At 38.2% G+C, this 16,359-nt stretch overlaps 1 protein-coding gene across 3 annotated transcripts in view; it reads right to left on the reverse strand.

The window, feature by feature from the left end:
* The window catches only part of immt (inner membrane protein, mitochondrial (mitofilin)), a 52,405-nt gene that overhangs the window by 15,464 nt on the left and 20,582 nt on the right, over positions 1–16,359 (reverse strand). For 2 of the 3 annotated variants that reach the window (XM_059965632.1, XM_059965630.1), the window contains 6 exons: positions 12,971–13,107; positions 11,859–11,962; positions 10,527–10,662; positions 8,809–8,938; positions 3,909–3,923; positions 1,092–1,315 (listed from right to left, as the gene is read on the reverse strand). In XM_059965632.1, coding sequence (XP_059821615.1) covers positions 1,092–1,315; positions 3,909–3,923; positions 8,809–8,938; positions 10,527–10,662; positions 11,859–11,962; positions 12,971–13,107 — 746 coding nt within the window. The remainder of the gene's footprint in view (positions 1–1,091; positions 1,316–3,908; positions 3,924–8,808; positions 8,939–10,526; positions 10,663–11,858; positions 11,963–12,970; positions 13,108–16,359) is intronic. The other variant, XM_059965631.1, reaches the window with a different exon arrangement.

Raw genomic sequence — 16,359 nt, forward strand, 5'->3', positions numbered from 1 at the left:
ATGAAAAGTGCAATTAAAACAGGTCAACACAGGCAGGTTAATATTCTAGTTATTCTCACTCTTTAGTACTACCACATAACCCTGCATTAATCACTGAAATATTCTTTATCCCTGCACTTCAAACTAGAAGATGACTGGTAATCCCAAAGGATTTTGGGTTGTCAGAAATGGTCATTGACCTGAGATTTAACTCTTTCTCCACAAACATTGCTTGATTTGCTATGTTTAGCATTTTATGTTCTATTCTTAAGATTTACAGCATCTGTAATTGTTTTGTTGGTAGGTTTAAGGTTCTCTGTACATAAGACTAAAGTACCAAACATAGAAACTAATCAAAAAGAAATGCTGTCTCTTGTAGCTGAAGGACTAACATACAAGGTGGCAAAAGTTATGTTACAGTTACAGAGACCTGGTTAGACTTCCAAGCATATCAGGCTGCCATTGCTAAGGAAGGATACATTTGCTTCATTGCAACTGCTGTATAATTTATGAGTCTGGCTCAAATCTTAAACTACAAGATTACATAAAGTAGAGCCGCATTTTGTAGAAAGTAGCTGAAGGGATAAGGAGTGGGTTAGGTGAGTTGATTGAGGTTTTCTAAACTTTAAGCAGAATCAATGGGTAGATAAACTATTTCCACAGATTGGGGATCTATGACGGGAGGTAATAATCTAAAAATTAGATTATGCCTTTGAGGACTGAAATTGCAAATTATTCTAACTGCAAATGGCAACTGATGTTAGTCAGTTAAGTGACTAGAAGATGTGCAAAGGATTTGGGTTTTTTTTCATTGAGTAGTGGGTCCACAGAATGTGCTGCCAGAGGTGGAACTGGAGGCAGATATGACAGAGGAATTTAAGTAGTTCTTAGACACAGGAATAGGGATATGGGCAATGTGCGGGCAGAAATGATTAGTTTGCTGCATGTGAAAAATCATTCTTCTACAATACATAATAAGCAGGTTTCAGACTAACTTGGCACATTATCACCTCAGCAATGATTGATGCTGCTGATTAATGTTAAAAGTAATTTGTAGATATAGGCAGGATGCTTAGTAGTAAAACCAATAAGTGACTGGGCACAGGTCTTGCCTTTTTGTCCTGTTCCAGAAGCCTTTCTGATTGATAATGCTCCAGGGCTTTTGTCACCGCCATTTCTAAAGCCTTCTTATTCTCCAATTTCTGATGCTCAAGTGCCTTTTCAATGTGTTGTTTCTCTCGAACTTGCTGTTCAGCCAGTTCTCTGTTCAACTGGTCAATGCGACGATGGGCATGGGCAATCAAAGAATTAAGGTCATCAGTGCTCAGCTGGCCAGCTACAGTTTGGGAAAAAAAAACATTAGAACACAATAGAGAACAAGGGTATCCATGATTAGTAGATCAGGAATCAACCTTGCTATGTATTTCGAAATGTCAACATAAAGTCATCCTCCTCACTACCAAAAAAAAGATCAAATGTACACTTAAGTGTCAGCAAGTCTGCTGTGTTCAGTAATATAGAGGAACAGAAAAAAGAAATCGTTGAAATACATGGGATTTACTAGGACTGGAGGCTGCTCATTGAATGCTAAAGGACAATGAAGTATTTTATTATCAAATCCTTTTGCACATTCCCTTTGTGAAAGGGAGATAAAAATGGCAAATTACAAACTTTACCAGCTTAGCAATATCCTCAGTTTCTGCAGCATTATGAATAATCCGTAAGTGAAAATATGTTAATACTGTTCATAAATCAAAAGAAAAAAGATAAATGACAACACTAATAGTAATAACATTAAACTTATACTTTTACTCAGAATATTTAATAAATGACATATACACAAGGAAAGCAAGCACCAATTAAAGCATCTGGCAATAAAATGAATTGCTTTGATTGCTGATCAACAATGTATTACTTTCCTTGGCACAGGAGATGATTAAATGTAAAGTTTGTGCTCCAAACACTTAATTCTTGTTGCTCATCTGATGAATTAACAAATACTTCTAAAACTGTAAGTATTTTAGACTTAGAGTGTAAGCTTAATGAGTATAAAGGTGTGCTAAGGAAAGTACATACAAAATGCAGAAAAAATATAAATAGCCTCAGGTAACATATGTCACTGTAACTCTGGAGGTAGTAACACTATCTTGATAATTGAGATAAAAGCATGAGAGTTAGGAAATTCCTTTTCTTCCTTTCCATTTGTTCAAGCAGTTCATGGATTATGTCAGAGTTCCCTTCCTGAGAAATGTCCATAAACTAATTTTACTGTAGATCAGAAGTAAACAATTTCAATGAGGATCAATATCCTTATTGTCTTCCCCCACGTAGTTACAATTGGACAGAATTAGAATGTCCCACATTCAGTGGCTAATTTCGATGGTCTTCATGTCAATTGATGTTGCATTGTTTGTTAAAATATTTTACATATCATGGAAGAGATTGCCTTGTTAGTTTCCAAAGCAAACCTCTTAAGTAGCCAGTAAACATGCAATTGCATTCTTAAAAACAATGGTATCTGATTACTGTGGGAAAGTTACATATAAACAGTTTCTTCCCCTTCCCCAACCCACAACACACCACCCAGGACCAGTTCATTAACTGCTACTCCATTCAATTAAGCCCTGAAAATGTTTGCATTTTGGAAACTAGCATTACTATCTTGAAAAGTTCTTTATGGAGAATTTGCATAAAGTCAGATTTCTGTAAGGCTTATCTTCAATAAACTGGGGAGCTCCTATGCTTTAATGACCACACTGTATCACCCAATAAAATGGTATCAACAATGAACTGAACTGCAAAATTGAATCAATTTATTACCAACCAATTTAATTGTCAAAAATAAACCAAGCCCCCTGTATAACAAACAACCTCTTCCAATAAAACCAGGATAATTTCCCTCAAGGAATACTGAGTGGAGGATAGTATCCTACTACCTGCTCCCAGTTATGACCAAAACCACAGAATAAAACATGTTCCTTAAAATGCATCGAAAGATCTCCTTTCATCCCAACAGTACAAACAACTTACACCTCACACTTTCCTATTTCAACATCCCACCTCTCCCAGAGGTATAGAGTTGATGATCCAAATAGTGATTCTTTATGTAAGTGCAGAGAGTAGAGTCAATAGCTAATACCTAAATGTGGGGAAAAAACTCCATTAATTAAGGTCATGAGTGATGGCTCAATGCAATTACAAACAAGAAAAAATCTGCAGATACTGGAAATCTAAGGAATGCACTAAAAATTATGGAGAATTTCAGCCCGAAATGTCAACAGTACTCTTTTCCACGGAGGCTGCCTGGCCTGCTGAGCTCCTCCAGCATTTTATGTATGTTGCTTCAATATAATTGTCCAGCACAACAATCTATCCAATTTGGTCTTCACTACCCCAGGATCCACTGTAAACTTAAACTGATGCCTTGCCAAAAATCACAAGTTTCAGCACAGCAAGAATCCTTTGATCCTCTGCTTCAATATATTGCAATTAATTTATCCATTAAACAAGATGGAAAACTGAGACTATACATAAATTTTTGAACCCTCTATACCTCACTACTGACAATCTGGCAGTTCTGTTTTCAGCAATGCTCCAATTCCCTATAAGCAGCTTTTCCTTCATAAATTATAGAGTTTGAGCTTTCTAAAATAATTTCCCAATATTTGATCACTTTCATCTAAAAACACAAGTATAGTTGTGCCACAGGCTAGCTTCTTTTCAGCATTTTATAATTTCAAGTAATACTTGCTGAAATAAGTTCCCTAAATGTCACAGGACTGAAGAGATGGAGCAATACAATACTTCCTGATTTACAGTGACAAGGAATTCAAAGCTCCTGATTTTGCTGAGATGGAACTCCCAGCCTAATGAATATAGCTGAAGTTCAATGATTTCAGAAGAGCTTGAAACAAACTAGCCAGACTCACCTAGATCAGCCACTTCTGCAATGAAAAGGGTGGGAAAAATTATTCCGTGTTGATAACAGCACCACTACAAGTAGTCACACAAACTGTTATAGTCAAAATGAGAACAGCAGCGACACATTCACTTTCAAAATGTGTAATGTTACTACCTTTACCATGTTTCGCTTCCAAACTGCTAGAAGTAAGATACGAAATAAGCCTAAACAAAAAGCTAATTAAAATGAAAAGAAAATGCTAAAAGTACTGGACTGTCCTGCATCATCAGTGGAGAGAAGAGCAGTTAATATGACCTTCACACACGGTCATCAACTTCAAATATCAACCGTTTCTCAGTCCACAGTTGCTGGCCAACTCACACATCCAGAGATTCTCCTTTTCAATCTTTCATGCATAAACTAAATACACAAACTTGTTCTGAAAGTCATGTACAGTATAAAGAAAGCGAATTTACTTACATGAAGAAAGTACACTAGTGAAGTGTGAAAACATGAAATGCAATATACTCCAATTCTAAAAAGATGTGTGTTCTCAGGATGTATTTATGCCCTATGCCAGCTTATTCAGAGATTTGCCTTCCCGAATGACTAGTAGCTGGCCCAAGGTTACGACAAAGACAAAATTATCTTACAATTAGTTGCACTCTCAGACATTACCCATAATACTACTAAGAGCTTTCAGGCAAGAATGTTTTGTCAGGGTTGCAAATAAAGTTGTTACAGTTCTTTTTTTTAAAAAAACAAGGGGCTTAAAGAACAATATAGTGTAGGAATCATTTGATTCCCAGCAACTTCCAAACATTCTTCAACTTTTATACTGCTAGATACACAATACTAGTACATAATTACAACAGCAGTCATGAAAATTACTTCCTCCCTCTCCTACGTATATTCTGCAGATCAAATATGTTCATTGTTCTCTGAACATTCCATAGCCCAGAGTGACCAAACCAATTCTTGGCGACTACACATCTGTTAAATCTGTACTTAACCTTTTCCTCACAGTTTAACCAAATCAAGTAAAAAAAAAACTACAGACACTAAAAATCTTTTTTTTTTTAAAAAGGTAAATCATTGGAAGTACCCATTAAGTCAGACATAGTGTGTGAAGGAAGATACAGATCAGTGACTTTACACCAGGCCACCGAAGAAAATCAGAATCAGACATGCGAAACTCCGTCATGAATCTATAACGAAAGCAACAAATCCAAGTTTCCAACACATCTATCTTCTATCATATTCAGTACTTCCAGTATTCTTTTTTACTTCAGAATCCAGCAACTGCAGTGCTCTGTAACTTAACTCCACTATTCCTCCCTTTCTCGGTTCTCATTCTTTTCTTACTACCATCCTTGGGAGCTTAATGTGCAAGGATACACACAGTGCATCAGAAGGACAGGCAGAGGTGGCATTGTTCTGTTGATAAAGTGAAATAAAACCATTAGAAAAAGGTGGCAGAGTCGGAAGATGTTGAATCATTGTAGATAGAGCTAAGGAAATGCAAGGGAAAAAGACCCTGATGGGAGTTGCTACGGAGACCCCCAAACAGTAATAAGTAAGGATGTGGTCTACAAATTACAACAGGAAATAGAAAATGCATGCCAATAGAGCAATACTACAATAGTTATGGGGGATTTCAATATGAAGGTATATTGGGAAATTCAGGTTGGTGCTGTATTCCAGGAGGGGGAAATTCTAGAATGCCTACAAGATGGCTTTTTAAGAACAGTCCACTCGGGGATTAGCTATTCTGGATCGGTGTTGTGCAGTGCACAGGAATTGATCATAGAGAGCTTAAAGTAAAAGAGCCCTTAGAGGCAAATGATCATAATATGATCAAATTCACCCTGAAATCTGAAAAGTTAAAGTCAGATATATCAGTATTATCAGTGGAGTAAAGGGAATTTGAGGCTTGAGAGAGGAGTTGGCCAAAATTGATTAGAAAAGAACACTAGCTGGAATGACGGCAGAATAGCAATAGCTGGAATTCCTGCAAACAATTTTGAAGGCACAGGATATATACATTCCAATGAGGAAGTAGTATTCTAAAGGAAGAGAAGACAAAGAGAGGGCATATAATACAGCAAGATTTAGTGAGACGTTAAGAGTATTGAAAAGCTTTTAAAAACCAACAGAAGACAACTAAAAATGTCATTAAGAAGGCAAGACAGAATACGAAAGTAAGCTAGCCAATGATATTAAAGATGATACCAAAAGTTTCTTCAGGTACATGAAGTGTAAAAGAGAGGCAATAGTGGATATTGGACCACTGGAAAACAATGTTGGAGAGGTACTAAAGGGGGACAATGAAATGGTGGATGAACTGAATAAGTATTTTCTGTCAGTCTTCACTATGAAATACACTAGTGATATGGTGGGCATGAAGTTATTATAACTAGAGAGAAGGTTATTGAGAAAATAAAAGGTCTGAAGGTAGATAAGTCATCTGGTAAATAAGTCATCTTGGCACGTTGCCAAGTGGATAAGGCCTCAGTCTAGTGATCTGAAGGCCGCTGGTTCAAGCCTTAGCTAAGGCAGCGTGTTGTGTCCTTAAGCAAGGCATTTAACCAGACATTGCTCTGCCATGACACCAGTGCCAAGTTGTATGGGTCCTAATGCCCTTCCCTTGGACAACTTTGGTGGCGTTGAGAGGAGAGACTTGCAGCATGAGCAACTGCAGGTCTTCCATACAACCTTGCCCAGGCCTCAGTCATCATCAAAAATCAATGGACAGCTGAAAAAGTCATCTGGACCAAACCATGTACACCCCAGGGTTCTGAAGGAGGAGTGTGAAGGGATCGTGGAGGTATTAGTAATGATCTTTCAAGAATCGCAACATTCTGGAGTGGTTTCGGGAGATTGAGAAATTTAAATTGTCACTAAATGAAACTATAGGCCAGCTAGTCTGAACTCAGTGGTTGGGAAGATGTTGGAGTCAATTATTAATTTTGAGGTTTCAGGATACTTGGAGACACATGTCAATCACAAACAAGAGAAAATCTGCAGATGCTGGAAGTCCAAGGAGGAATTCAGCAGGCCATGCAGCATCCAAGGAAAAGAGTAAACAGTCAACATTTGAGGCTGAGACCCATCAACACCTGATGAAGGGATTCAGTCCAAAACGTCGACCATTTACTCTTTTCCATAGATGCTGAGTGGCCTGCTGAGATTTTCCAGCACTTTGTGTGTGTTGATAAAATAAGCCAGAGTCAGCGAAGACAAAATTTGACTGAAAAATCTGTTGGAAATGGTGGATGTTGTGTACTAAGAATTGCAGAAGGCATTTGACAAGGTGCCACACATGATGCTGTTTAACAAGCTATAAGCCCATAGTATTACAGGAAATATTCTAGAATGGATAAAGCAGTGGCTTATTGGCAGTAGGTAAAGAATGGGAATAAAGGGAGCCTTTGCTGGTTGGCTGTCAGTGACTAATGGTGTTCCACAGGGGTCTGTGATGGGGCCAATTCTTTTTTATTTTGCATGTCAATGATTTGGATGATAAAATTGATGGCTTTGTTTCAAGCTTGCAGATGATATGAAGACAGGTGGAAGGACAAGTAGTTTTGAGGAAGTAGAGAGGCTTAAGACAGATTAGGAAAATGGGCGTAGAAGTGGCAGATGGAATAGTGTTGGGAAGTGTATGGTCATGCACTTTGGTATAAGAAATTAAAGGGTTGACTATTTCCTAAACAGAGAAAATACAAAAAACTGAGGTGTAAAGGGACTTGAGAGTCCTTGTTCAGGATTCCCTAAAGGTTAATCTGTAGGTTGAGTCTGGTGAGGAAGGGCATTTGACAGCTCTGTGCCTGTATTCACTAGAATTCAGAAGAATGAGGGGTGATCTCATTAAAACCTATCGAATTGTGAAAGGCTTTGATAGAGTGGATATGAAGAGGATGTTTCCTCTGACGGGAGAGTCCAAGACCAGACGACATAGTCTCAGAAGGGAGATGAGGAGGAATTTCTTTAGCCAAAGAGTGGTGAATCTGTGGAATTCTTTGCCACAAGTAGCTGTGGAAGCCAAGTCTATATGTATATTCGAGGCAGAGGTTGATAAGATTCTTGATTGGTCAGGGCACGAATGGATATGGGGAGAAGGCAGAATATTGGAACCAAGAGGAAAACTGGATCAGCCATGATGAAATGATAGAGCAGACTAGATGGGCCAAATAGCCTAATTCTGCTCCTGTATCTTATGGTCTTACATCTGCAGCTGCTTTTAACAAGCCTTCACCATCCTACCTGTCAGCATCACCAAAATTTGTCATTCAACCACTCTTGGTCTCAGTCTTCCAATCCCCATACCCTTCTTTGAAACTAAATCCACATCAATTTTTCCTTGTTCTGATAAAAGAGCATCAACACAAACCTTCAGCAGTCTCCCTACACAGATGCCTCCTGATCAGCAGAGCATTTCCAGCACTTTGCTTTTGTTTCATCCCTTTTTTAGCTGGATTTGTTCAACCAAGTTTCTGGAAACCGATATACACATTTCTATTTCAATCATTCTTATGAAATACAATTATCATCCAAGATCCTACTTTTTACCAGCACTATCCCATTTATGGCCTGTCTTTGTGTAAAATACCAGTAGCATTCAGCTACTTCCTTTCACTTGTCTATGCATACAGTATAACCCTCCATATAAATTATGGGCTTTTGCCCATATTACAATTCAGCGATCTTCTCACTATTACCTTTACAGATACATTAAAAACATCGAAACAAAACCTCTCCTCCCATTTGCTATGAAGCAATAATGATTCACTTTAGAAGACATGATTAAACTAGAGAGTGTAGAAAAGACTCATCAGGACATTGTCTGGAGGCTTGAGTTAAAAGAAGAGACTGAACAAGTTGCATCTATTTCCTCTGGACTGAACGAACAATAATCATATACTTACTGAGATTTTTCCAGCCAGTTTGTAGCTCTGGAGTGATGCTTTCCAGTTCTTTCCTGAACTCATCCCTGGCCATAGCCACCAGTTCACTGTATTGAACAACTATTTTGGCTTCTGACTGAGCTGCCTCAACCTTAGTAAAAGAAGAGAAAAAAATGCAACAACAGGGATATCAGATTACATGAGGTGCAGAGCAATGCAATCCAAAAGAAAGCTGCTGCAGAAAACGGGAAATTTAAATAGTCAGAATATCAACAAATTAATTCAATTTAGCAGCTTTTAAGTCCTGGATTTCTGGTGCAAAAATAACCAAGTATATCATCTGGGATTTGTGAACAGATTTCATGTTTTAACCACATAAAATATGAGGGGGATGCATAGAGTTGACATGGATAGGCTTTTTCCATTGAGAGTAGGGGAGATTCAAACAAGAGGCCACGAGTTGAGAGTTAGGGGCCAAAAGTTTAGGAGTAACACGAAGGGGAACTTCTTTACTCAGAGAGTGGTAGCTGTGTGGAACAAGCTTCCAGTAGAAGTGGTAGAGGCAGGTTCGATATTGTCATTTAAGAAAAAAAATTGGATAGGTATATGGACAGGAAAGGAATGGAGGGTTATGGGCTGAGTGCAGGTAGGTGGGACTAGGTGAGAGTAAGCGTTCGGCATAGACTAGAAAGGCCAAGATGGCCTTTTTCCGTGCTGTAATTGTTATGTAGTTATAAAGAGACAAGCATAGTTTGGACCTTCACAGGTTCCTATAGCTACATCCTGTATTTGGGGAGGGGGGATGATCACAGGAGTTTACTCAATGTAAAGACAAGTTCAGCCAGATAAAGTTATGTAGGGGAATTGGTTCAAGTCTCTGTACAGAAAGGAGCAAAGATGCATCAGGATACCCTGATATTGGGTGGAGGCATAAAGTGTATGTGTAGGGGACTGGACATAAGTATATGGGATTACAAATGGTGCCAAAGCATAGGTAGGAAAAGGCTGTATAAACCCAGAAAGAATACAGTAATGGAGGAAGAAGAGTGTCTGAAAGTTAATAACAATGAGTTAAGTGACTCACTGAAAAACAATAGCAAGATAGTATTCACTACTCATGACATTGTCTCTACACTAGAAAAGGATTCTGTTTTTGAAAGGTGAAAAAAAAGTTAGTTTTAGCAATGAAGAATACTCAAGTAATGCCTAGTTCACATTACTTAGAACACACGTGCACACTCACAGAAAATGGCATATGATAATTTATATTTGGCTCAAAAGCAGATGTGTAAACCATTAGATGGAAAAATTGATGTCTAGAACCCAAATATTACCCATTAAGAACTTCTCTCAAAGGACTGTTTAATGAGTAACAAAAACTTTGAGAAAGAGCAAGATGATTCAAGGAAAGTAAAGCATTAATTACAAATGCATCATCACTCCTACTTTCATTACAAACTTGGTCACTTTTTAGATCAATTGCAACTGGACTACCAAAATAACTGAGTATCAATATAAAAGGGAAGAGAATCTAGACAGGACCTCTATTCCTGCTAGCCTGGCCATCATCTTTTAATACCAAAACCCCACTGATACCTCGTCAAGTTAACAGAGGAACAGACAATTTGGCAAGTTGACAAAAGAGGATATCAAATCACATTGTCTTGTCCTTGTTGCTGCATCTAATTTTTAAAAAAAGAGAGGAAGGGAGTTTTACAAAATTAAAAGCTGCTGATTACCTTCTTTACTACATTATCCAGATCTAATGCCATGTTGTTAAGATTTTTTTCTGCAGCTAGAAGCTGTGGTCTAACATCAGGGATCTGAGCCCCTTTAGCTTCTTCAATTGTATTCCGAAGATTATTCAATTCTTCCCTTTAAAAAAAAATAAGGAGACAAAACAAAAGTTAGTCATACACATGCATAAACACTTTGTAAATCTGCATATACCAAGAAAGATAGGCTTTCTCAGTCATGTTATTGCACAAACCAATTGTTACTGTTCACCCCATTTCAGCAGAGGATCCAAAAGTTACATTACAAAATACCAGTCTTATGTTAGCTCCTTGTATGAAACTTTGTTGAAACAGGCATTCAGAACTGTTCCAATAATGCACTAAGCCCAGAAGATATTGATCTTGAGACAACACATCTCCGGGGAAAAGTAAAACTGTAATGCAGCCTTAGAAACAGTTTCTTAACTACAGAAAGATCTGTTCTCAACTGGCACCTCCACAGAAGTCTGGCACATTACCCTACTGTTCCAAGTTTATTTTGTGAATGGTAAATACCACAAACATGGAGGTGTAGAGAATGAATGTTAGGGATGGTGAATGTGGAGTCCGTCCATTTAAGTGCCATGATTGTGTCAAGACTATAATAAATCAGAGTTAATTTATCTTTATCTGACCAAACTAAGCAGCAGTAAACAGGTTATTTTTGAGGAAGTGATACCTGATAGCCATATTAATTAAACCATCCATGTTTGTTGAAGTAGAATTATAATGGGGCAAAAATGGCCAGTTTAGATAATTGCCAGGTGATTTTCCACAGTAGTAGGTAGATAATAATGTTGTTTGAGCAGAGCTGTAGCTGGCTCCAGAGCAAATATTTTCAGCTTCATTGCCAAATTCTACAGGTCTTGCCACATTCAATAGTCTCAAACTTCCTTGATACTGTGCAGATGGAACCAAGGTGACTGATGCTGGATTCAAACTCAGGACTATTCACCACCAAGACTGGTGCTGATGCCACTGCACCACTGGCTGCTTACTTCTGGCAGTAGATGGCTATAAACAGTACAAGCTTCACCCTCAATGGTCATGCCCTGGTTTGAGAGCATGGAGAACGTATACCTTAGTTCCTTCCCCTTCCCAGTTTTGCTTCGGTCTTTCTTCTTTGCATTGCAAACTATGCTAGGAATGGTTTCTAGCTCAACGATTGCAAAAAAAGGGAAGAACCTATTTGAGGGCATTCCAGTGCAAAGAGCTGTCACCAAAGTACTCCGTCCTTGATGCTAGGATAGATCTTAACCATGTAAACATTAAGAACAAATAAGTAAGGAAACTTACCTGGCCTTTGCCAGTGCTTCAGCTGCTCTGTCTACAACCTTGTTACGAGTGCTTAGTGCATCTTCCAAAGCTCGCCATTGTTCTGACTTTCGGTCTGCAGAATGCTGGAAAGGAAGAATTTAATCTCTATAAAATGGAACTTACTGCACAATAACATAGTAAATCTGGAATAGAACATTACCCTTGGTTTCTTGACTAAACAGATGAACTGAATCCATCTTATGGAACTATGCTGTATAAATTTACTTGCAGCAACACTCCTTTCAACATTTAACACAATGGGTAAAAGGTGCAAAGGAACACCCAGGATATGAAAGATATTGAACAAAATATCTTTATATTTAAAATTGGAAAGAAAATGGAACCAATTGACAAATGATTTTAATCCCGAACACCTGGGATGTAACATAGCAGCAGATACTAGTCTGTTGCTGACAATAATGAATATAAATTGTTCATTGCTGGTCCTTGGATGTACAAATGCAGAAGAAATTCATCAAGAACGCAGATTTAGAAAGGTTATCCTAGAGATTTTGGACAAAAGTGTATACATTCCATTTTAATTATTGTTTTAAAATAATTTTTATCATCAGGAAATGTCAGAACTCAGTGTTCTACAACTGTATACCCTGAGCATGATCTGCTTTTTACATTTGGGTACAGTTTAAAAATAAAGCAGATTTCTTCTGGATGCAGAGGGCAATATACTTATTATCTGTTTGAACCAGAAGATACAGAAAATGTCAAAAATAATGGGGGAGGGGGTTCTCTGCATCCATATCCAATTTCCTGTGCTGTACCAAGGTAAAAAGAACATATCCATAGGACTGGAGATGAATTTGTAAGGGGACCCTGGTACCATGGCACACACAGTAACCAAGAACATAAGCTGAACTAGGAATAAAGTTCTAGCAAATGACTATAACAACTAAAATAAATTAAAACACACTTACGCGGGGGTCACGACTTAAGAGTTATTACTGGAGGTACTTGCAAACTGGCATGGATTAAAATGGAATGTGTGGTTCAAAGAGTGTCATGAGGGAAAGGAGTTATTAAAAGAATTTGCTAACAATTAATTAATTTGGGTTTCTTCCTACATTAAGTTTTACCTCAGAATCATCCATGGCTTCTTTCAGTCTCTTAGCATGAGAGGTAATGGCTTTAACTGCTGAATCCTGAGCTTCAACTGCCTGGAGTGTTAGTTGAGCACTTTTGCCAAGAGCATCCTCCAAAGTTGAAGTAATTGCTACATAAAAATAATGTATATTTTGGTGAACATTTACAACAGTTTTACATCTCGTATTCTTCAAAAAAAAACATTGTCCCTAGAAAGTCAGCAATATCGGATATTTAGTGAAGCTGTATAGGCACAACAAACATTAGATGGCAATTTGTCAACTAAACCTTTGAAGACTATTTGCAATATTGTAACTATGCTAAATCACACTGAATCATAATATATCCTCACTGACACTCATAGATCTGAATCATGAGTGTCATGTCCTCACTGACACTCAGATTCCCTCTGCCAAAATACATCCAGGAGGGAAACACCAACTTCAGCTTCCCAAGATTGCAGATAAAGTTTTGAACACTCTATATCATAAATGAAGAACACTTCTATATTTCAAACTTTATTCTAGTACCAAATGAATTATAGACAACCATAAATTTGATAATTTGTCATTCTTGCAAAGCTGGAATATGACCATAAGACATGGGAGAAGAATTAGGCCATTCAGCCCATTGAGTCTGCTCCGCCATTTCATAATGGCTGATCCTGGATCCTACTCAACCCCATACACATGCCTTCCTGCTATATCCTTTGATGCCCTGACCTATCAGGAAACTAACAACTTCTGCCTTAAATATACCCAGACTTGGTCTCCACCAGAGTCTTCGGCAGGGGTTCTCAATCGGGGGTGCGAGATAAAATTTCAGGGGGTGCGACGAAGAGTGGCTTGCGTCCTTGAGTGATGAGTCACGACTCATCACTCAGCCAGCTGCCAGTGCGCCTTGAGAAGTGGTAGTAATGTTTGTCCCAAGCACACTCCGGTCTCCCACTGCCCGAGTGGAGAGAGGCGTAAACTCACTCCAGTCTCCCGCTGCCCGAGTCAGTGTTGAGGATTCTCATCAGTGTTACCTGGGAGTTACACCTCAGAGTTGAGGAGTCTCATCAATGTTAGCTAGAAGGTTACATCTCAGAGTTAAAAATCATCTTTACACATCCCCAATCAACCATCGAGTTACGTCTTCATGTTAAAACCAAACCTGCAAACAGTAGGTAAATAATTCAATTATAAAATTTTAAAAAGCCGCATTTTGATAAAAAGCAGCTGAAGTCATTCATTTGTATTTGTCTCAATGCATTAAAGAAGTTTTTGAATTTCAAAGGTTTTTTTCTCTTAAAAGGTTTTTTTCTTGAATCATTGATAATTTTGAATTGTGTTAGTTGAGGTATCACGTTTAGCACCGAGGACTTTGAATCGTGTGATGGGAGTTCCTATCTCCGGTAATCATTGGAAATAGGTGTGTAAATTCAGTAAAGAGTAGTCTAATAAGTCGCATCGTGTCCCCATAGCATTTCCACCTGACGATTTATCTTGGCGTAACCGCAGAAAATATCGTAATATAATATTCAAAAGCATATTTCTTGCAATACTTTGCTACAGGCATGTCTGGTTGAGTAAAGCGGTCATCCCTGACTTAGTCAGATAGTTTTTATCATATTAGCTCATATTTTTCTCTTTACCCTTAACCCTTCATCATGTCAAAAAGAAGGAAATAGAATGATGACTATGTGCTTTGGTTTAACTTGCACAACAGGAAATGATGGCTTGCAAAAACCCCAGTGCATTCCTTGTAGCGTTGTGTTTTCCATCTCAAATCTGAAGCCATCCAAGCTTCAAGAGCACTTCAAGAACAAGCATTGCAGAGCTGATGTTGAAGGACATGATGTTGGGTCATTGAAAATCAAAAGAGCTTGTTTTGATTCACAAGGAACTCTTCCAAAATTAGGTTTCATTTCTATTGAAAAACCACTACTTCTTGCTTCATACCAAGTGGCATATAAAGTGGCCAAATCCAAGAAGCCCCATACGATTACGGAAGATCTCATCAAGCCATGTGCACTGGAAATGGCAACAATTATCCTGGGCAAAAAAGCAAGAAAAAAATTTGTACAGGTGTCTCTATCTAATAATGTCATTCACAACTGAATCAGTGATTTGAGTGAAGATATTCTGGACCAAGTCCTCTCAGATGTCAGAGCTAGTCCTCTTAGAATCTCTATTCAGTTGGATGAGTCAACTGATGTCTCCAGTTGTAGTCAACTCATCACATTAGTGAGGTATGTCAATGATGGTGCTGTGAAGGAAGATCTCCTGTTTTGTAAAGATCTGAAAACAAACACAACTGCAAAGGATGTGATGCAGCTGGTGAAAGACTTCTTTACCAAACATGATTTAGATATCAAAGTCATTGGTTTATCAAAGTCATTTAGATTTAGATATCAAAGTCATTTAGATATCAAAGCACTGACAGGGCACCTGCAATGCTTGGAAATAAATCTAGCATTTCTGCGTTGATGAAAAAGGAGATTCCAGACTTGCAAGTTACCCATTGTTTTCTTCATCAGCATGCTTTGGCATCAAAAACATTGCCTCCAAATTTGAAGAAAGTCCTTGATAACTGTGTGAAGACCATCAACTGGATCAGGGGGCGTGCTTTGAACCATTGCATCTTCAAATCATTTTGTGAGGATCTGGGAAGTGAGCATTCATTTTTGCTTTTCCACACAGAAGTCTGTTGGTTGTCACCACGACAAGCTTTAACCCGCTTCTTTGAACTGCGGGAAGAAATCAAAGTTTTTCTGGAGGAGTGTGAATGTGATCTGGTTGGGGCAATAGAATCACAAGAATTCGCCCAAATGTTGGCTTACTTAGCTGACATTTTCACTCATATGAATGACCTAAGTGTTTCTCTTCAAGGAAGAGGGATAAACATATTAAAGGCTTGTGAAAAGTTGAATGCCTTCAAAGAAAAGTTACGTCTTTGGTGTTGAAGGATTGAAAGAGGCAGTCTCTCAAATTTTCCTTCACTAGAAGTTTTGGTTGATCATGCTGGATCCATAACTCCTACTGTGTGTGAAGAAATTGTGGCTCTTTTGGAAATGCTGTCAGAATCGTTTGATGGATATTTTGCTGCTAGAGACCTGAAGATTTCAGAAGAATGGATCATGAATCCATATTCCTACAATTTGGAGAAAATGACAGATGATGAAGAGCTGAAGGAAGATCTTATTGATTTATGGACCAATCGAGCTCTTGAAATGCAATTTGAAAGCAAGACTTTGGAGGAGTTTTGGTGTGCAGCACTGGATATGTTCCCAAGCCTTGGTGGAAAAGCACTCCGTGTCCTCATTCCATTTGCAACAACATACTTGTGTGAATCTGGATTCAGTTCTCTTTTGTCAATCAAGACAAAATCTAGGAATCGC

The sequence above is a fragment of the Hypanus sabinus genome, chromosome 3, assembly GCF_030144855.1.
Source record: "Hypanus sabinus isolate sHypSab1 chromosome 3, sHypSab1.hap1, whole genome shotgun sequence".
Taxonomy (NCBI): domain Eukaryota; kingdom Metazoa; phylum Chordata; class Chondrichthyes; order Myliobatiformes; family Dasyatidae; genus Hypanus; species Hypanus sabinus.